Below are 22,613 nucleotides of genomic sequence, written 5' to 3'. Positions count from 1 at the left end.
GGCCTCATGGGGAGTTCCCTATGATCAGTTGACAGATGAAGAGAAGACTAGGGCCTGGTTCACAGATGGTTCTGCATAATATGCAGGCACCACCTGACAGTGGATAGCTGCAGCAGTACAGCCCCTTTCTAGGACATGCTTGAGGGATGGCAGTGAAGGGAAATCTTCCCAGTGGGCAGGACTTCGAGCAGTGCACCTGGCTGTACACTTTGCATGGAAGGAGAAATGGCCAGATGTGCGATTATATACTGATTCATGGGCTGTAGCCAATGGTTCGGCTGGATGGTCAGGGACTTGGAAGAAGCATGATTGGGAAATTGGCGACAAAGAAATCTGGGAAAGAGGGATGTGGATGGACCTCTCTGAGTGGTCAGCAACTGTGAAGATGTTTGTATCCCATGTGAATGCTCACCAAGAGGTGACCTCAGCAGAGGAGGATTTATTAATCAAGTAGATAGATGACTCATCCTGTGGACACCACTCAGTCTCTTTCCTCAGTCACCTGTGTCATCGCCCAATGGGCCCATGAACAAAGTGGCCATGGTGGCAGGAGTGGACGTTATGCATGGGCTCAGCAACATGGACCTCCACCCATCAAGGCTGACCTGGCTACGGCCACTGCTGAGTGCCCAATTTGCCAGCAGCAGAGACCAACACTGAGCCTTCTGTATGGCACCATTCCTCAGGGTGATCAGCCAGCTACCTGGTGGCAGGTTGATTATATTGGACCTCTTCCATCACAGAAAGGGCAGAGGTTTGTCCTCACTGGAACAGATGCTTACTCTGGATACAGGTTTGCCTATTTTGCACGCGATGCTTCTGCCAAGACTACCATCCATGGACTCACAGAATGCCTTATCCACCGTCGTGGTATTCCACACAGCACTGCCTCTGACCAAGGCACTCAATTTATGCCTAAAAAAGTGTGGCAGTGGGCTCATGCTCATGGAATTCACTGGTCTTACCATGTTCCCCAACATTCTGAAGCTGGATTGATAGAACAGTGGAATGGCCTTTTGAAGTCACAATTACAATGCCAACTAGGTGACAATACTTGGCAGGGCTGGGGCAAAGTTCTCCAGAAGGCCATGTATGCCCTCAATCAGCATCCAATATATGGGATTGTTTCTCCCATAGCCAAGATTCATGAGTTCAGGAATTAAGGGGTGGAAGTGGAAATGGCATCACTCACCCTCACCCCTAGTGACCCACTGGCAAAATTTTTGCTTCCTGTTCCTGTGGCATTACATTCTGCTGGCCTAGAGGTCTTAGTTCCAGAGGGAAGAATGCTGCCAGCAGGAGACATAGCAACAATCCCATTACATTGGAAGTTAAGGTTGCCACCTGGACACTCTGGGCTCCTCCTACCCTTAAGTCAACAGGCTAAGAAGGGAGTTACAGTGTTGGCTGGGGTGAGTGACATGGATTATCAACATGAAATCAGTCTACTGCTCCACAGTGGAGGTAAGGAAGAGTATGCGTGGAATACAGGAGCTCCCTTAGGGCATCTCTGTCTTACCATGCCCTGTGATTAAGGTCAATGGGAAACTACAACAGCCTAATCCAGGCAGGACTACAAATGGCCCAGACCCTTTAGGAATGAAGGTTTGGGTCACTCCACCAGGAAAAAAACCGTGACCTGCTGAGGTGCTTGCTGAAGGCAAAGGGAATACAGAATGGGTAGTGGAAGAAGGTAGTCATCAATACCAGCTATAACCACGTGACCAGTTGCACATATGAGGACTGTAATTGTTATGAGTATTTCCTCCTTCTTTTGTTAAAAACTTGTTTGTGCATGTATACACTTGTACTAAGAAAATATCATCATGTTATTTCCTTTTTCCTTTATCATGGGACAAAAGATTTATTAACTTCATATCAGCATTTAAGTATTGTTAACTTTATGTCATAGCATTTGGGTTGGGGATTGATGAGTTTCCAGTTTTACGAAGGACAGTTGTATTATGTTAGGTGTAATTATGATCTTATTATTGTCTTTATTTGAAGATTATGTATGATCTCAGGAGATGTGTATGGGTTCAAGTTGACAAGGGGTGGACTTGTGATAGTTAATACTGAGTGTCAACTTGATTGGATTGAAGGATACAAAGCACTGATCCTGGGTGTGTCTGTGAGGATGCTGGCAAAGGAGATTAACATGTGAGTCAGTGGGCTGGGAGAGGCAGGCCCACTCTTAATCTGGGTGGGCACCATCTAATCAGCTGCCAGTGCAGCTAGGATATAAAGCAGGCAGAAAAATGTGAAAAGACTAGACTGACTTAGATGGAGACTGGCAGCAGCCTCCATCTTTCTCCCGCACTGGATGCTTCCTGCCCTCAAACATTGGGCTTGAAGTTGTTCCACTTCCAGACTCAGACTGGCTTTCTTGTTCCTCAGCTTGCAGATGGCCTATTGTGGGATCTTGTGACCATGTGAGTTTAATACTCCTTAATAAACTTATATATATATATACATACCCTATTAGTTCTGTCCCTTTAGAGAACTCTAATACATGACCTCATATGGTCCTCCTGCCTCAGCCTCCCAAAGTGCTGGGATTACAGGTGTGAGCCACCATGTCCGGCCCGTGGCCTATTTTATATGAAACTGTGAATGCTAACGAGGGTAAGCAGTGCGTCTGCATTTAACACTGTGTCCAGCATCCGCAGAGCCCGGCACAGGAAATGCCCATGGGAAGCCATGTCTCGGGGCAGTAGGGCTCTCCAGGGGCCTGGAAGCTGAGCCCAGACCCTGGAGATGAGGCTCAGCTCATCACGGAGGCAGGAGGAACGTGCTGAGAGCATCTTCAATAGGGCCGGGAGGGGTGACTGACTTCTTTAATTCCCCCGTTTTATGTAACGCTGTCACATGACTCAGACTGAGGGCAAATTCATTGCAAAAGTGTTGGGAATAAATTTCCTACCTCGGTAACACAAGTTGTTCCTGCAGCCGCCTCCATAGCTGGGCGGGCACTCAGAGCAGGGCCGGCCATTCTTGTAGGGGGCTTCTCCAATCCAGTTCCCCCTGAGGACAGACCCAAAAACAACCGTCAGAGGGAACCACCACGTGAGGCATCGGGACTGATCCTCTTCCAAGGCCCAGGTGAGTCCCTGAACACTGCCACTGACAGGTTAGAGGGAAGGTGTGTGCTGTGGGAAGCGGGAAAGGTGGCTGTCCCAGGCCCCTCCCGTGCACAGAGAGTCTAGAGAGCTCCAGAATCCCAGCGATTCTGCAGGAGGGAGCTACAAGATGCCCTTCCACCCAGTACCTTTGCCCTGGCTGGCTGTCGGCCCCGTGGCCCCTCTTCCACCAACACGTCTCCGAACACTATCAGGGCCCCTGGATCCCAACACCTTAGCACTGAAAAGCTGCCAGGACCCCCTTTTAAGCCATTTCTCAAATGTGTAAAGCCAGCCTGTCCCGGAGATGGCTTGTGTTTCCCAGTTTTTACCACATGCCATCCGTGGTCTGTGCCTTCACCGCACTCCTCACCCCATCTCCCCAACACCCCAGGAGGGAAGAGCTGGAATTCAATACTTTTGCAGAGGAGGAAACTGTGGCACGGTGAGGTTAAGTGACTTGCCCCAGGTTACAGAGCAAGCAAGTGGCGGGGCTGGGATTTGAACCCAGGCTGTCAGGCTCAGAGCCTTAGTTAGGCGCACCCTACTCTAGGGGCCGGGTCAAAGGTCCCTCTTGGGTCACAGTTGCCCTCTGCCTCCCTCCGGAGTTCCCAGGGGCAGGAAAACTGAAGGCTGCACCATAGGCTTTCTCCAGGGGCCAGGTAGCAGTGGTGAGCGGAATCCCTAGGCCCTTCCTGCAGCTCCTGGGCTGTGAAGAGCAGGCTCCCCGGGTTGGGCCCCAGGCTGCCAGCATGTGCCCTCGGCCAGACTCCTCCAGCCCCAGCCTCGGTTCCCCTTTCTGTAAAATGGGGTCACAGCAGCAGGGCTGCTGTGAGACTGAGGGAGTGACCGTGGGGAAGCCCTTGGACCGGCGCCTGACTCATGGGGAAGGCTGTGCTCTGAACGCTGGGGAAATCCACAAGCTTGTGCGGGGAACCCTCTGATGCTTTCCAGGGAAGATGGGGAGGGGCCCTGCCAGCGCTGGCCAAAGACAAACGGCAGGAAACACGCTCTGGGTCTGATAGGCATCCGTCCTTACAAGAGTGGCCTAGAACTTCCCGCGGCCCCAGAAGCACCCTGGCCTCACCGAGAGGCCTGTGGGCAGGGGAGGGGCAGTGGGCCATGCAGTGTGGGGAGGACAGGGCTGGGCACTGTCTGGTGTTATGACCTGCACACAGCCTCTCCCACCCTCTTACATTCGGGAGGCAGAATGACCGCGTCCGTGCCATGCCACAAGACATCCTCGCTCAGTCACCCTCTGTTCAGATCCCTGGGGGCCTTCGGGATGACTCCCCCAAAAGGAATATCACCAAGGGACCGAGAGGGCCCAGAGCCTATCCTGTCTCTGGGTGAAGCCCAGTAGGTTTCTCAGATGATCGTGGCCTTGTTGTGGGTACGTCCTACTGCCTCTGCCAAGTTTCTCCTTGTGTCTAGGGTTCTATATTTCCTCAGACAAACCACACCACCGATGCTCCTAGCTCAGGGTTGGCATTGGTGGAAGGCCAGCGGGGCATCGGGTCCTGCAGACAGACAATCTCCTTAATTTTTGAGACAGGGTCTTGCTCTGTCACCCAGGCTGGAGTGCAGTGGTGTGACCACAGCTCACTGCAGCCTCAACCTCCTGGGCTCGAGCAATCCTCCCTCCTCAGCCTCACAAGTAACTGGGAATACAGGCATGCACCACCACACCCAGCTAACTTTTTGTATTTTTTTGTAGAGATGGGGTTTTGCCAGTTGCCAAGGCTGGTCTTGAACTCCTGGACTCAAGCGATTCTCCTGCCTCGGCCGAAGGAGGCTGGGATTACAGGCATGAGCCACTGCACTGGCCAGTCTCCTTAATTTTTGAATAGCACCGTGAAGTACCTTCCCTCACACACAAGGCCCTCTATGTACACACCCACCCCACCCCTTGTTGGGTGGGGAATCCCCCTCAAGGGATTTGACCCCCCCCACACCCAAACTCACCCTCCCAGCCACCTTCCCCACCCTGGTGCCTGGGACAGTGTCCTGCATAGCCCAGGGGCTCAAGCCCTCTCTCTAAGAAAGAGGCCGTGGACAGCACACAGTAATACGCAGTGGACAAAAGGAAAGAACCGGTGATCACACAACACCATGGGGAGACCTCACCAATGTGATGCTGAGCAAAACACCATTTGGGGGCACAGGGAGTGTGCTGTGTGGCCCTCTTCATGTGAGGTCCCACACCAGACACCACAGACCGATGGGAAAGACGCTAGAATGGTGATCACTTTGCAGGGCACGAGAGAGCCTCTGGGGCACGGGAGACACCGTCCATCTCCATCTGGATGGTAGTTACACGGGTAGAGGGCTATTGCCGTGGACTTTCAGTATGTGTCTACCCAGATCCCAGTGTTGAAGCCCTCACCCCCAACGTGACTGTACTTGGAGACAGGGCCTTGACGAAACTAACTAAGGTTAAATGAGGTCAACAGGTGAAGTCCTGATCCAATAGGATTGGTGTCCTCATCTCTCACCACTATGTAAGAAGGCGGCCGTTGGTGAGCCAGGAAAAGAGCCCCAACTGGAGCCCGATGCTGCCACCCCTTGATCTGCCCCACCTTGATCTGCCACCCCTTGATCTGCTCCCCCTTGGTCCAGGGGACTTCCAGCCTCCAGAATGGTGAGAGATAAAAGTCTGATGCGTAAGCTGCCCAGGCTGTGGCCTCTGTTGTTGCAGCCCCAACAGACTAATGCATGTGAGACTGTGTCGCACTGTATACTGAAGATGAGTATATTTTACCATATGGAGGTTATTCCTTTTTTAAGGAAGGAGGGGGCAGCTACAGAAGGAAAGAAGTTCATTTCTGATAGGACCTTCTAGTGTCTATTTTTTATAGAGTCAAGTCAAATGATTCCTCATTCACCACCTGCCACTGGGCCAGGAATTCCACCACCTTGGACCAGTCTGCTGCTCTTGCATGGTGCCTGCGTCCCTCCCAGGCAATGACACACCCGCTGCGCTTATCCATGTGGGCTGCTGAGCCGCGCCACGCCACCACAGGCACGCCAGATGGTTTTGAGAGGGTTTCTATTTTTCCTCCCAACCTCAGCGATTCCCCCTTCATCCCACCTTTTCATAACTACTCCTGACCCAAAACAAATAAATGAGATCATTCCCGTTTCATTCAGTCACTGAGCAAACATGCCCCGGGGCCCACTCTACACAGGGCACGGGGCAAGAACAGCGGTGGCCAGCGGCCAGCATGCAAACCTCAGGCCATGAACTGGGGGAGTGGCTCTCCAAGAATCAGCACATATTTGTCCCATGAGCAAATGAGTCAAGGGCTGGACGCCACACTGATGATCTGAGCATGCTATAGGCGGAGGAGGCACCATGATCAGGAGGCCGCATGCGGACCCTCTTCGGAGGGAAACAGAGAAGCTAGGCTTTGTGTGAACATGTGTTTTCTAGGGTGCTGTCTACTGCACGTTTTCAGAGAAAAATAATCATACTGCCAGGGCAGACCATGCTGGTTGCCCAGCCAGCAGCTATTCCCACTTCTGACTTTGTTCAATTGGTCCCAGAGGACGTCTTGCAAAGCCAGTTGGGGCAATCTTGTTCCCCCTCATCTACGATTGGTCTAATTCTGGCCAAGAACATAAGGAAAAAGTATGCCAGTGTGCAAAAGACCTAAGGAGAGAGCCCTTTGACCATCCTTCCTTCTGCTTGAGGGGATGTGATGTTGGTGCTGTGCAGCCATCTCGGGACCATGAGGAGAGATGGAAAGGACCCGAGCCCTTGTTGACACTGCTGAGCTATTAAGCTAACCCAGATGCACCAAACTCTAGATTCTTTGTTATGTGAGATAATAAAGACTTCGCTGCTCAAGCCAGTTTTCACTGGGTGCTCCCTGGCAAGCAAACACATCCCAACCCCCACCCCATACAACTGCATCAACTTGTCTTACTTTGGAGAATAATTGCAGACAAAGTAGACTGCGTTCTCCCAAACTTCTCCCCAGACGGTCATCTTCCGGCAGGTGTTCACAGCACAGCCGATCTTGTTGGTGGTGGCCCAAACTATCTGAAAAGATGACATTTGTGTGTCACAGCTCGAAGGACAAGGAACAAAATGGTGATATCATTTGGCCTGGATGTATAAGGTGCTGGCACTAAAGAGGTACGCGGTGAAGGGCTGGGGAAGCAGATATTAGTCCCTAACCCATTGAAGATACATACATTTCCTTAAAAAGCAAAGCAAGTGGGCCGGGTGCAGTGGCTCACGCCTGTCATCTCAGCATTTTGGGAGGCTGAGGCAGGCGGATCACGAGGTCAGGAGTTTCAGACCAGCCTGACCAACGTGGTGAAACCCCGTCTCTACTAAAAATACAAAAATTAGCCGGGCGTGGTGGCGGGCACCTGTAGTCCCAGCTACTCGGGAGGCTGAGGCAGGAGAATCGCTTGAACCCGGGAGGCAGAGGTTGTGGTGAGCCGAGATCATGCCACGGCACTCCAGCCTGGGCGACAGAGGGAGACTCCGTTTCAAAAAAAAAAAAAGCAAGCAAACAAACAGACTCCCACACAATGAAAATGCCCCACAATGTCAAATTGCCATAGAAGTTTTCTCGGTTGGGTGCAGTAGCTCACACCTGTAATCCCAACACTTTGGGAAGCTGAGCGGGGAGGATTGCATGAGCCCAGGAGTTTGCGACTAGCCTGGACAACATAGCCAGACCCATCTCTAAATTAGCCAGGCCTGGTGGTGCACAACTGTAGTCCCAGGTACTGAGGAGGCTGAGGTGGGAGGATTGCTTGAGCCCAGGAATTTGGGGCTGCATTGAGCTAAGACCATGCCACTGCACTCCAGTCCAGGTAGTAGGGAGACACCGCCTCAAAGAAAAAAAAAGAGTTTGTAGTGCTCGCTCAGTTTCTGGCCTTGCTGGTAACAAACAGCTTATTCTACCAGCTGTACTTTGCATAGAACTGAATTTTTAAAAATTAAGGCAATAACAGCACAGAGGCTTTACAGATTTGGCAGCAATCCCCCAGGGGCAGGGGGTGAATGACTGGGATTGGGGTGCAGGGCTGAGGTCATCGCCAGTCCCCAAGTTACCTGTGTGTAGTGCGTGCACATGGGCCCTGAGCACCTCTCTGGACACCAGGGGTTGCACTCGCTCGGGTAGGGGTAGGTGTAGTCCTTCACCTCGTCATACCAGGACTGCACGTGGAACCCAGGAGAGCGATACCTGCAGGGCAGAAACAGCTCACTCAGTCCCAGCCCCTCCCCGCACCCACCAGTGGAGACAGCAGTAGCCACGGGCAGCCGGGAGGGAGGGAGGCCGAGGAGGGGGAATAGCTGCCAATTCCAGCAGCACCTGGTACAGGTGCTTAAAACCATGATCACTGAGGAGCTCACCTGGGGTCTCTAGTAGGCTCCTCAGGTGGCTCATACACCACCTGCATGTGCAGGAAACTCTTAACCTGGCTTTTAGTGAGTCCTTTTTCATGTCAATTAGGTGTTTATTTTCAGGTACATTGGAGAAAAACTACCCAGCCCGTGAAGCCCGTATTTCACAGATATTGTTGTCTAAGACAAAACCTGATTAAGACGTGAGTGCAGTTAAGGCCGAACATCGTGGCTCAAGCCTGTCATCCCACTACTTTGGGAGGCTGAGGCGGGTGGATCACCTGAGGTCAGGAGTTGGAGACTAGTCTGGCCGACATGGCGAAACCCCGTCTCTACTAAAGATACAAAAATTAGCCGGGCCTGGTGGTGCACACCTGTAATCCGCAGCCACCAGCTGCACCTGTCCCTGGACATGCTCTGTGGAGTCATTGCTTCATACTCACCACTCCCTTGCTTCAGCCTTGGCTGCCGGTTGGCACCATTTTTTTTTTAACTAGGGAAAAACCCGAACTGGAGGCAAGTCCACAGTCACACTGTCACCAGCAAGTATAAACAAAGTGGTTTCGATGAAGAGAAAACGCTCACGGGGGGAAATGACCATTTTTAAGGGCCATGTGGTCGGCGAGGCAGTTAGAGGTCTTGTAACAATCACTATCTGGAAGCGGAGCGCACGGCAGCGGTCAGCGGCATTTGCAGAAAGGCGTGCACACAGTGAGGAGGCAGGAGCAGAGCGCTGCTGGCCTCTCATCCGCTTCCCTGCAGGCTCAAGGTCACGCAGACTCAAGGCTGGCACTGGCATGGCTGTGGGGAAAGGAACCCGTGGCTGCCCCGGGGGGCCGTGCAGAGTCAGGGGCTCTTTTGCAAAGCAAGTTAGCAAAATTCCTTAAGAAGGGGGGAAGTCTGTGTGCCCTTTGGCCCAGCAATCCTACTTCTCAGGAGTAATCCTAATGAAATAATTCAAGTGAGACAAAGAGAAAAACAAAAAACAAAAATGAATCTGCAAGAGCCAACGAGTCAACTTTGGTCTATCCACAGAGGGACCATTAGGGCATTTGCAGGGTGACACTCATGACAACTATATCACTGAAAATTTCCTAATATTGTATGAAAAGGAAAAAAAAAAGATTTCAAAGTGATCCAAGTTACAGTCGCAATGCTGTAAAACTATGTCGGCGCCCAGCCAAGTGCTGCAAAGGAGCCCAGAAAAATGAAAAGAGCCGAACCAGGCCAGTGGAATTACAGATCTCCCTGCATTAGACACTTGACTTTCATGTTATTGTAAGATTTTTTTTTTTTTTTTTTTTTTTTGAGACAAAGTCTTGCACTGTCGCCCAGGCTGGAGTACAATGGCGCAATCCTGGCTCACTGCAGCCTCCGCCTCCGGGTTCAAGCAATTCTCCTGCCTCAGCCTCCCAAGTAGCTGGGATTACAGGTGCCCACCACCACGCCTGGCTATTTTTTTGTATTTTTAGTAGAGAGGGGGTTTCACTATGTTGGCCAGGATAGTCTTGAACTCCTGACCTTGTATTCTGCCCACCTTGGCCTCCCAAAGTGCTGGGATTACAGGCGTGAGCCACCGCGCCCAGCCTGGAAGATAGTTTTTATAAAAAGCTAACTTCACCAAAGAAAAAACCATGGTGTGGATTTGCCTCTGTGAAGTCACAGCTGTCGATCCACCATGACACCTGCCCAGGTTTGTCCTGAAAACCCACGAATGCAGAGGAAGGTGTGGTTGCCCATGGCCCAGTGAAACCCGGGCTAGGAAATCCCTCTGTGGGAAGTGAAAGCAAACCCTCACCCACATTTTAAGAGGCTGTCTAAAGCCCAGTCCAACTTTTCAATAATTAGGGCAAAATGGATGTCGATCCAGGTCCTGGATGGGTCTGAGGACGTGAATTCTGGCCTTGGGCATGGCACGGTCACAGGCTGGTTGTTAAGTCTTATGTGGTCTTAGTTGTTATCCTGGGCGTGGTCAAAAGACATTTTTCCACTTTCTCCAATGAAACCAGCCCTCAGCCCCCAGGAGGGGATTTCTGGCCTCTTTGGGAGCACGGATATGTGGTCCAGGTTACTCTGGGGAAGGCCAGTCGGCTGCATTTAACAGACAACCGTCAATGCCTCCTATGGGAGACGGGACAAATCACTCCCAGACAGGGAAGGAGAGGGGACAGAACACTGCCAGACAGGGAAGCCTTGGGGGTCTGGAGAAGTTAGTGAGCTTCCCAACGGCCAGATGACGCAGGGAAGGCAATGGGCATCTTCCCAACAGGGTGGAACTTGGCTCAGCCTTAAACAGTGAGCAGAACCAGACAGAAATGACCCACCATGAACAGATCAGTTCACCCCACAGGAACGGGGACTCAAGAACCCTGCACAGGAGATGGAATGGAAATCCCAAACTACAGGCTGGGTGCGGTGGCTCATGCCTGTAATCCCCGCACTTGAGGAGGCCGACGTGGATGGATCACTTGAGGCCAGCAGTTCGAGACCACCCTGGCCAATATGGTAAAACCCTGTCTCTACCAAAAAATACAAAAATTAGCCAGGGGTGGTGGCACATGCCTATAGTCCCAGCTACTCGGGAGGCTGAGGCTCGAGAATCACTTGAACCCAGGAGGCGGAGGTTGCAGTGAGCCGAGATTGCGCCACTGCACTCCATCCTGGATGACAGAATAAGACCCTGTCAAAAAAAGAAGGAAGGGAAGGGAAGTGAAGGGGAGGGGAGGGGAGGGGAGGGGAAGGGAAGGAGGGAGGAAGGGAGGGAGGAAGGAAGGAAAGGAAGAAGGAAAACCCAAACTACAAACTTTAATCAATCATCAGTGTCTGGGGTCAGCCAACCAAGCTTGAATACATTTTGTCAGTCACTCAGGAGTGTTCCTGGATGCCAAGCCTCAGTTTCCCAGAATTTCAATGAGACGGGTGGTCTCTCTCACTCTCTTTGCAGGCTAAACTTGATAATGGGCACAAGTGCTGAGCCCGGCACACGGCACTGGGGGCCTGCGGCAGCCGGAGAAGAACTTGTGGCTCTTACCTGCCCCAGTGAGCGCCCAGGTTCTGCCCGATGGACACCAGCAGACTGGTGGGCCCGTGCTCCCAGATGCACTGACTGGCCCACGCTGCAGCAGACTTCTCCAGTTCGTCATCCCAGGTCTGCAGGAGAAGGAGAAACGGGCACCAGGAGATGAGGGTGAGGGAGAGGCATAAGAACCATAAATACAGCAACACCCCAGCCTGGGATCCTGTGGAGCCTATAGCCAATACTCTGCTGCTGTATCGCTGGGTTCCTAAATCAGCCAGGGGGGCGTGGCAGGCCAGACGTGCTGGCTTCAAGCCTGTCCTCAGGCCTCCTGCTGGGCCTCTAACTTGCCAGAGGTCCTGGGCAGGTGCCTTCTCTCTGGGCCTCAGTGTCTGTGAAACAGGAGTGGCCATGCTGAGTGACCTCTGAGGGTAACACGGCACGCTGTGTGGAAGAAAAAGGAAGGTCAGCAGCCCTCTCTAGGGACGGTCTTGGCCTGGAAGCCCGTCCCGATGACCCTGGCTTCCTCTCCTTACGCATGTTGCAGGCACACTAGGCCTCGGGCTTTACCGCAACCTTTTCATTGCATTCTAACAGGGGGCCTCTGAAGTAGACCCTTCTTATCTCCATTTCACAGGCAAGCAAATCAAGGCTTGAAGAAGCAATGCCATTTTCCCTGGGTCCCACAGCCAGCCAGTCGCAGAACCAGGATTTGAACCCAGGTCTTCAGGACCTTGGAGCCTGAGCTGTCTCCATGTACACAGTTATGTGTGGGCCACAGCAGGTAATAATCAGATGCTATTCCTAGGCCAGCAGCTAGAAATCAATTATCTGTGTGGCGTTGGATTGGCGCTCTGAATGTTGGTCCTGGCATGGCAGTGTGAACCTAGGCACGCAGTTACCCTCTCTGAGCCTCACTGTCCTCATCTGTAATGTGGGTATGTCCACAGCCCACACTGTGAGCAGTAATGGGGAGGGGAAGCCTACGAGGTGCCCAGCCCAGGGCCTGGCTGCAGTCAGGTAGGCTTTATCCACGTCAGCCACACTCAGGCCTGCAAAGAAAAGCAGACGAGGGCCCCTGCAGGGGATTTTAGATTCTCACTGGCCACCCGCAGGGCAACACTGCAAGAAGGGCCCTGAGATGAATGGGTGCCGCATTTCAGTTGGAAGATAGAAAGTGCCGGAGATGGGCTTGGCGCAGTGGCTCACACCTGTAATCCCAGCACTTTGGGAGGCTGAGGCGGGCAGATCACTTAAGGTCAGGAGTTGGAGACCAGCCTGCCTAACATGGTGAAACCCTGTCTCTACTAAAGATACAAAAATTAGCCAGGCCTGGACAAAGTAAGACTCTGTCTCAAAAAAAAAAAAAAAAAAAAAAAAAAGAAAGAAAGAAAAGAAAAGAAAGTGCCAGAGATGGATGGTGGGGATGGTTGCACAACAGTGTGAATGTACCTAATACCAAATAACTGCACACTTAAAAATGGTTACAGTGGTCAATTTTATAGTCCGTATACTTTACTACAATGAGAGGAAATTGACAAGAGACGTCTTCAGCTTGCCCAGCCCTGCTCACCTCCCAGCACAGCCCATCCTGAATCAGCGGGGCCTGAGCAGGGGTCTGGGCAGAGACTCTGAAGACAGGCTGGCCCCAGGAACACACATGACTCCTGGGGAGAGAACTCCATGAACAGAGCAAGCGTGTCCTTTCTCCTCTGTGGAGGAACAGACGCCAGGCAGCCCTGGCACAGCTGGCAGCTGACACTGCACTTCCTCCCTGGAGTCCTCCCGACAGATGCTCCAGCTTTAAGCAGGCAGAGGCTGGCCTCCTGCCCTCTGCACACCCAGCCCTGGGCACACAGCAGATGCTCAGGGAAGACAGTCCTGTCTTAGCCCTGGGACCCCCCAGCAGGGAGTACCTGCCCAACACAACCGCATGCCTCGCTTCCCTCTCTCCCCGTGTCCCAGCAAGACTCCTCAACAGCCAAGGAGCAACAAACCTTGAGTTTTGGAGAGGTTAAGTAGCATGCCTGAGGTCACACAACCAGGAAGCCTTTCACAACCCCCTCGTCTGGCTACTAAGGGGGCTCTTCCTGCCTTGCATACTGTAACCAAGTGCCAGACCCATCCCACTAAAATAATAAGTTACTAAAATATGCTAATGCAATATGCTGACTGTGCGATATACTAAATGATAACAGCATCATTCACATTTACTTAGAACTGATTATGCATTATCTCATCGCCTCCTCCAAACAACCCTACGAGAAAGGGTTTCTTGTTCCCATCGTGCAGGTGAGGAAATATAAACAGAAAGGCTAAGCAATCTGCCCGAAGTCACAAAGCTGGCCAGTGACCGGAGCTGGCTGGAGGCAAGCTGGCTGGCTCCAGAGCCTGTCCACTCATAAAACCTCAGAACGGGCTGCTCAACTCTTTGGGGTTTTAGAATCCACCTTTCAGTGCTAAAGCTATTTCAAAGGACTGTGGCTTGAAGCCACAGCAGGCAGGTTTGAGCAAGAAGCCACGTTTCCAAGACGCTTTCTCAAATCTGCATTGCTTGTTTGGGTGTGAACCAGAGCAGAGGGGCAATGCAGTGCAGTGCTGAGGGCGCCAGGCTGAGTAGCAGGGGCCCTGCCTTCCCTTCCTTTCAGCCTCCCTGCTCTGAGGTAGCCTCAGTAGCATCCATGAAGGCTCAGCCTCCCCAGCAGGCCGGCCTTTTAGACCAAAGGACCCAGATCCCAGCTCCAATCCTGAAACATCACCAACTAAACAAACAGCAAAACATGAAAGGCCAGCTCTGGGCTGCCCGGGCGGCCTGACTTTCCCTGCTGCAAAGAAGCTCCTTTCACTGGCGCTAAGTCTTGCATGAAACCGGGAGGACGGCACAGTGCAGGGACAAGAAGACCAACATGAACCCAGCCTGCTCCAGACTGGGAGGCGGGAAGCATCTGGGATCCTGGGAGTCGCAGCTCAGTCAAGCTCTGGTCCCAGATGCTGACAACCTCTCCAGAGAGACGTGGGGCCTCCTTGCCCCATGAGGACCAAGGCCAAGCCACCAGGGATGCACGGATGGGACATTCAGTGGGTCTCAACGTTCCCATGGCCCCTTTCCTTTCATTTCTCATAAAGCAACTCTCCCAACAGCATGTTCCAACAAGCCCCCTCTGCTCTCAGAAATTGGGGGTGAAAAAGAAAAACTTAGGTTGGGCACAGTGGCTCATGCCTGTAATCCCAGCACTTTGGGAGGCTGAGGTCAGGAATTCAAGACCAGCCTGGCTAATGTGGTGAAACCCTGCCTCTACTAAAAATGCAAAAATTAGCCGGGTGTGGTGGTGTGCACCTGTCGTCCCAGCTACTCAGGAGGCTGAGGCAGGAGAGTCGCTTGAACCGGGAAGTGGAGGTTGCAGTGAGCCGAGATCGCACCACTGCACTCCAGCCTGGGCGACAGTGCTAGAATCTGTCTCAAAAAAAAATAAGAAAGGAAGGAAGGAGGGAGGGAGGGAGGGAGGGAGGGAGGGAAGGCAGGCAGGCAGGCAGGCAGGGAGGGAGGGAGGAAGGCTAACTGACTTGGAAGAGGAGGGGAGCGTGGCATGAGGGAAAGCAGTGACTCTGAGGGAAGGCTTGCAGGTCTTCCAGCCTCTGCTCTGCCCCTTCAGAAACAGCCCCCGGGCAGGGTTGCTTTGCTTCCAGGAGCCTTTCTCATGGTGTGGTGCGTCCAGAGCTTGGAGAAAGACAGAAAGCCCAGCCAGTAAGCCAGTGTAGCCCTGACCCATGGGCAACGCCTCCCAGGTCTCCGGAACAGCTCTTTGTTCTTCACTCCCCCGCCTCCCGCCCAAATACCGCCCTGTCACTCCTCACCTGCCCATCACCTGCTGACTGAGCCAACTCCCAGCAGCCTCCCTGCTTCCTGCTGGGCCCTCCAATCCCCAACACCACACAGTAGCAAAAATGTTTCACGGCCAGGCGCAGTGGCTCACGCCTGTAATCCCAGCACTTTGGGAGGCCGAAGTGGGTGGATCACCTGAGGCCAGGAATTTGAGACCAGCCTAGCCAACATGGCAAACCCCGTCTCTACTAAAAATACAAAAATTAGCTGGGCATGGTGGTGGGCACCTATAATCCCAGCTACTTGGGAGGCCGAGACAGGAGAATCACTTGAACCCAGTGGTCGGGGGTTGCAGTGAGCCGAGATCACGCCACTGCTGCTCCAGCCTAGGGGACAGAGCGAGACTCTGTCTCAAAAAAAAAAAAAAAAAAGTGCTTCACAGTCATAAATGTATCCTCTCCCGCAAAAAACCCTGTTTCTTTTTTTTTCTTTTTCACCCCCATTTCAGCAATACCAAAACCCTATTCCTCATAGAATAAAAGGCAGGCTCTTCACTTAGCCTCAAAGCCCTGTGTGATTTGCCCCTTCTTGCCTCTCTGACTTCTTCCAATGGCCTCACTCCCTCAGAAATGAGCCATGGCCCCGCCGGCTTTTTGAGAGCTCCTCTGAGACCCGAAGCTTTTCTCCTGTTAAGGAAAGAGACTCACGAGGCGGTGGTGGGTTTCACACCTTCTGTTCCCTCTGCCCAGAACACCCTTCCCTGCATGCTTGCTTGCTCAACCATGCTCACTCTTCAGGTCTTAACTGAGTTGGCTCCTCCGCAGAGTGGGTCACCCTTACTCCTCCATCTCAGTCAGGTTTCTCCCACCCCTAACGTTCTTTCTTGCAGCTCCCCGTATTTCTTCATCTAACTCTGCCCAACTCATAATCATGCCTCTTCCTGGAATCCAGGACAGTGCCTGGCATGTCGAAGGTGCTCCACAAATATTTCCTGGCTACACTAGTCCAGAGGTGCCCTGTGGATGGGGACCTCATCTGCTTTGTCCACCTCTATAGCAAAAATCTCACGGGGTGCTGGGCACACGGGAGGCACTCAAAAATACATAGAATTCACCAGCTGATTAAATCTCAGGTGTGTGGAAGGCAGAGAAGCAGAGCCTGCCTCCTACCCACACATTCAATAAATATGTATAGGCTGGGCATGGTGGCTCATGCCTGTAATCCCAGCACTGTCGGAGGCTGAGGTGGGTGGATCACTTGAGGTCAGAAGTTTGTGACCAGCCCGGCCAACATGATGAAACCCTGTCTCTAATAAAAATACAAAAAATTAGCCTGGCGTGGTGGTGCATGCCTGTAATCCCAGCTACTCAGGAGGCTGAGTCAGGAGAATCACTTAAACCCGGGAGCCGGAGGTTGCAGTGAGCCGAGATGGCACCATTGCACTCCAGCCTGGACGACAGGGCAAGACTCTGTCTCAAAAACAAACAAACAAACAAAAACAATAAATATGTATTAGCACCTTCTATGTGCAGGTTTTGGGGACAGACAGGGTGGCTTTGAATCCCAGCTTCACCATTTGTACATTTATAGCTGTGTGGTTTGTACAAGTCCTTTAAAGATGAACCTCTCTGAGCCTCAGTTTTCTCTTTTGCAAATTGGTGCTAATACTTTCTATTTTCCAGGATTACTGTCAGGATTAAAGAGGACACAATTCGCGTGGCACGTAATAGCCACTCAACCCTCATGCCACGACCCTCCATGGCAGCTTTGTGGGGGAGACACGGGTCATCACCCAGGCCAGCTCAGCCTGTGGCAAAGGAACGTGACCACAGCTTTAAAGACACAGATGAGACGGCAGCGTGTCTCTCAGAGCAATCACAGCAGGGACCCATGGGTGTATTCCAAAGACATGATGATGCCTGTACCTCCAAAGTGGCAAAGACTCACTCTGGGGGAGACGTGGATTTTTTTTTTTTTTTTTTTTTTTGAGACAGGGTCTTGCTCTGTCACCCAGGCTGGAGTGCAGTGGCGCAGTCTCAGCTCACTGCAGCCTCGACCTCCCGGGCTCAAGTGATCCTCCTTCCTCAGCTCCCACCCCCCACCTCCACCTCCACCTCAGTCCCACCGCAGCTGGGACTACAGGTGCTCACCATCATGCCCAGCTAACTTTTGGATTTTTTTGTAGAGACGGGGTTTTACCATGTTACCCAGGCTGGGACGTGGGTTTGTTTAAAAAGCCATTCATAGCTGATGGATGGACAAGGTGGAGGCTCCTGGTTGGTGGACAACGAGCGACCCTAGAAGACTATGGTCCATTTCCCTGTAGTTCTGGAAAACCAGCCAGGAAGGAAGTTTCCACACTGGAGCTTGGGGTCAAATAGCAGCATCCCCCAACCACACCTGGGACACCCATCACAAGCACCCAGGAGGGCTGACCTTGGCTGCCTTCTGTCACCGTTAGCTCCTTTCCCAGTTAGCAAAGACTAGGGGTCAGGGAGGCAGGGTCAGTCTGCGCCAGGCCCTTCACAGCCTCAATTTATCTCACAGTCATGGCAATCACGCGAGGAAGGACTCTCAAAGTGGAAAGTGAGGCTCACACTGGCTAAGGAGAAGTCAGGGTCGTGCAGCTAGCGTGTGGCAGAGCTGAGATCAGCATCAGCAAAGCCCAGCCCTGGGCCCCTCCCCACTCTGCCTCCAGGTGGGAAGGGCTGAGAGCTGTGTTCCCAGTGGAGCTACCAAGAGTGACATGAAGGCAACGAGGCAGGCTCTGCACAGGGAACCCACGGGTGTTGTTTTGGCAGAATGTTAAGAACAGAGCCAGAGCCAGACATGGTGGCTCATGCCTATAATCCCAGCACTTTGAGAGGCTGAGGCAGGAGGATTGCTTGAGCCTAGGAGTTCAAGACCAGCCTGGGCAACATAGCAAGACCCCCATCTCCACAAAATATTTAAAATCTAGCTGGGCACCATGGTGCATGCCTGTAGTTCCAGCTACTTGGGAGGCTGAAGCAGGATCGCTTAACCCTGGGAGTCTAAGGTTTCAGGGCATGACGATTGCGCCATTGCACTCCAGCCTTGGTGGCAGAGTGAGACCCTGTCTCAAAACAAACAGACAAAACAGAACAGAGCTGGGATCCACCCCTGCCAGAGGAGACCCTGAGCCAGCCATCACACGCACTGGCTGGGGAACAGAGCAGGCTGGTGGCCCAGGCCCCACCCCCGGTGCCAGCCTCTGTGGCCAGAGCCGGCGCTCACCATGTACTCCATGTTGGATGCCTGAGGCTGCACCTGGCCCCGAAGCTTGTTGTGCAGCATGAGGATCTCCTCCTTGTCCTCCCTGGGGATGGCTCGGCGGACCCGGGAGTGAGACTCGTTGTGCTGGTATTTGCTGAGCAGCTCCTCTAAGAGAGTGACATTGGGCAGGAGGTAGCCTTGGGATCCGCAGACCAGGAACAGCAGCCCCAAGGGGATGACACCGCCCAGGACACAGCTCATGGCTTCACTCCTGCAGCAACTATGGGACTCACAGGGCAGCCTGGGCTCCTGGGGCAGAGCTGGGCGTTTGAGCTCTGAAAGGAAGCAGAGGGCGATGGGAGAAGCTGCATTAGTAGGAGCCGGTCACAGCGCTGGCTCGAGCAGCGAACTCAGCACACAGGACTCTCTCCATTTTACGGATGTGGAAACTGAGGCCCACAGAAGCTAAACAAGCAAGGTCCCACAGACAGGAAGTGGTGGAGCTGGGATTTACGCCAAGGGTTTCCAGCAAGATGAACTGTCGGGATTCCAAAGAGGATAACCTAGAAGAGTTCCTCCTGGACTCAAGTTTTCCTTGAGCGAGTCCCTGCATTTTCTAATTATGAGTCAGCATCTCTTATTCATTCAGGACTCAGGTAATCTCTGGCACAAATTAGCTTCTATCTACTGCCCCAAGGGGATCGCTAAAGTCATTTCCCATCACCAAAGGATGCTCTGTGGACCAAAGTTGAGAGCAAACTTCTAGTCCCTGTGAAGTCAGACTCAGTTTACCAATAGTGGTTGGCATATGGCTCCTCTTATCACGGCCCTCGCCCCGGGCCCCACCCGCACATCTGTCGCACACTAAGACACAGCTGCCCAGAACCAAGTCCAGCCAAGGCCTCAGCCTTTTGTTCCCTCAGAAAACCCTTCATCAGCACCTACACAGGCCGGTCGTTTATGTTATTCTCAATCACCGTGACAACCCAGGAGGTCAGGCTGTTCTCATCCCCATTTTACAGATAAGAAAGCTGTGGCTGGCTGGGCATGGTGACTCACACCTGTAATCCCAGCACTTTGGGAGGCCGAGGCAGGCGGATCACGAGGTCAGGAGATCGAGACCATCCTGGCTAACATGGTGAAACCCCATCTCTACTAAAAAATACAAAAAATTACCCGGGCGTGGTGCTGTGTGCCTGTAGTCCCAGCTACTTGGGAGGCTGAGGCAGGAGAATGGCATGAACCCGGGAGGTGGAGCTTGCAGTGAGCCGAGATTGCGCCACTGCACTCCAGCCTGGGCGACAGAGCAAGACTCCATCTCAAAAAAAAAAAAAAAAAAGAAAGAAAGCTGTGGCTTAGTGTGGCGACAAGACAAGCCCAGGGCCGGCCTCCTGGTAAGCAGAGATGCTGAGATTCGAAATGATGATTACAAAGACCCAGAATTTTCCAGCAAGTTACCTTGGCTCCTCTGTCCCTGGGGGCCAACTACCTCCCCTCCATTGTAGGGTCACAAACTGAAGACCTTCTCCTCCCTGGCCATCTGAAAAATGTATGTTATTGGCCCAAGAAGACAAGGAAGGGCTTGAATGAGTGCGTCCACGCACACCCCTCCTCTCTGCTTTCCTCCCAGGGGAGAGTCGGGGCCACCCAGTCACCTCCATCAAGCGCCTTATTTTGTGCTGGACTCTGAGTTGGAGACTGGGGATGCGAAGATGAAGAGGACTCTGTCCCTGGCCTCAAGGAGCTCACAGTTAGGTTGGGGAGATGGAGGAGGAAACCCGCAGTCCCCACATAGCAGGACAAGGCTGACTGTAAAGATAGTGCCAGGCCCTCGGGGGCTGGAGGAAGCAGCTCTGTCTGGAGGGTTGGGTGGTGGCCGTGCCTCAAGCTGACCCGCTGGAACTCCATGGGGCTGAGTTCTTCGCATGAGTCCTCCCTGGTCTTCACCCCCATAGCACCAACCAGGTGTTTGGTGTTTATCAGTCAAGTTGGCTGGGACAGTGGCAGTGCAAGGTGGGCGTCCTCGGGTGGGGCCGGAGTGGGGAGATGTAGATCAAAGCCTGGAGGGGATGGAGGCCAAGACGGGCATCCCAGGAAGCAGAAACGTTGGCAACACGCGACAGAGGCTGAGCCAAAGAGCTATGGGAACGCTGTGGTACCCATTCCTGACCCCTGGAAACTCTCCAGGGTCCTGACTGAGCCTGCGCCTCAGACAAAAATAACCCCATGCGGAGAGGAGAGGCTTGGCTTGCTTTGTAGCGGGCCAGATGGGCTGCCCTTCTCCGAAGCCAAGCCTGGGGCCGCGCAGGGAGGACCTCTGCGTGCTTACTCGTCCCGCTGAGAAGCAGACCAAGAATGCAGAACTTCTCAGGATCCCTGATCTCTCTCTCAGGTTAGTCACACCACCATATATGAGCATTTCCAGCTGCAGGCGGCCAGGCTCAAAGAAGAGACGCCAGAAAACTCTGACGCTGGGCTGAGGTTGAGAGTGCGGTAATCGGCGTCACGGGGTGTCCTCCTGGTGTCACGATGATGCTCTGCTGATTTGCATGTACATAATGAGGTATCTTGGGGATAAGACCCAATCTAAACACAAAAGTTGTTTATGTTTGAGATACACCTTATACATGTAGCCTGAAAGTAATTTTATCCAACACGTTAAAATAATTTTGTGCATGGAACAAAGTTTTCACTGTGTTTTGACTGCAACCCATCACATGAGGTCAGGTGTGGAATTTTCCACATGTGGCTTCAGGGCAGTGCTCAAAAAGTTTTGAATTTTGAAGCATTTCAGATTTGGGATTGTCAGATTAGGGAGGGCCAACCTGTGCTTAACAAAATAAAACAAAATGCCAAAGCGAGAAAACAGGAAGAGACAAATGCTGTTTCTAAATGAGTCCTCTGGCATGTCTTCCTGAGCCAGCGTGAGCTATCCCAGGAGATCTGACTGGCCGCCTTTGTTCTGAATGTTAAAGGAACTTCCACAGCTTAGAGGCTGGTCCTTCTCGAAGGATTCCAAAGAGAAGTTATGAAGACTCAGGTGGAGCTTTAGAGTTGGGAGAACCATGGGGTTTAGTGAAACCTCCACATTGGAAGAGAACAGAAGGAAAAGGGGAGAGAAATGGGAGGGTTTCTCCAAGTGCCCTCACGTGCACCACAAAAGCCGCCAGCCTGGGAAACACAGGCCTGCCATGCTGGGTGGCGTGCCAGTACTGTTGGGTCTGAAAGTGGTTGGGTTTGACTTCAGCCCAGAGGGCCTGGGGGAGGGGGGCGGTCCCTGCTTAGGAGGGGATAAGGCTCCTCCAGATCTGGATGGCTCCTGCTACATTTGGGCTGCAGGAGAACACAGAAGATTTTAAGCAGAAAAGTAACCACAGGCCGGGCATGGTGGCCCACGTCTGTAATCCCAGCACTTTGGGAGGCCGAGGCAGGTGGATCACCTGAGAAGTTCGACACCAGCCTGGCCAACACGGAGAAACCCCGTCTCTACTAAAAATACAAAATTAGTTGGGCGTGGTGGCGCATGCCTGTAATCTCAGCTACTTGGGAGGCCGAGGCAGGAGAATTGCTTGAACCTGGGAGGTGGAGGTTACAGTGAGCCGAGATCATGCCATTGCACTCTAGCCTGGGTGACAAGAGCAAAACTTCATCTCAAAAAATTTAAAAAAAGAAAAGTAACCATAAAAGGGCCAGCACCTCATTCCAGTTTGTACCCCCAGAGCCCAGTGCTGGGTGCACAGGAACAAGCACACAGCTATGGGTTGAGCTGGGTTTCCCCAAACTCACACATTGGAGCCCTAATGTCCAGGACCTCCAAATGCGATGTATTTGGAGACGGGGCCGTTGCGGAGGTGATTAAGGTAATGTGAGGCCATGAGGTTGGGCCCTAACCAAGCTGACTGGTGTCCTTAACTAGAAGAGTTTAGGACTGAGACACACAGAGGATGACCACGTGAGGACACAGGGAGAAGACACCGTCTGCCAGCCACAGAGAGACTCCAGAAGAAACCAGCCCGGCCAGCACCTTGATCTTAGACTTCTGGCCTCCAGACC

At 52.7% G+C, this 22,613-nt stretch overlaps 1 protein-coding gene across 2 annotated transcripts in view; it reads right to left on the bottom strand.

Moving 5' to 3' along the window:
- CRISPLD2 (cysteine rich secretory protein LCCL domain containing 2) overlaps nt 1-22,613 on the bottom strand; it is a 90,030-nt gene that overhangs the window by 52,625 nt on the left and 14,792 nt on the right. For both annotated transcript variants that reach the window (XM_054452681.2, XM_063654156.1), the window contains exons 2-6: nt 18,582-18,895; nt 11,519-11,637; nt 8,194-8,326; nt 7,049-7,164; nt 2,924-3,024 (exon numbers count right to left, since the gene is read on the bottom strand). In XM_054452681.2, coding sequence (XP_054308656.2) covers nt 2,924-3,024; nt 7,049-7,164; nt 8,194-8,326; nt 11,519-11,637; nt 18,582-18,821 — 709 coding nt within the window. In that variant the 5' untranslated portion in view covers nt 18,822-18,895. The remainder of the gene's footprint in view (nt 1-2,923; nt 3,025-7,048; nt 7,165-8,193; nt 8,327-11,518; nt 11,638-18,581; nt 18,896-22,613) is intronic.

This window comes from Pongo pygmaeus, chromosome 18 (assembly GCF_028885625.2).
Source record: "Pongo pygmaeus isolate AG05252 chromosome 18, NHGRI_mPonPyg2-v2.0_pri, whole genome shotgun sequence".
Classification (NCBI taxonomy): Eukaryota; Metazoa; Chordata; class Mammalia; order Primates; family Hominidae; genus Pongo; species Pongo pygmaeus.
This window is presented reverse-complemented; position numbering and strand designations above follow the sequence as displayed.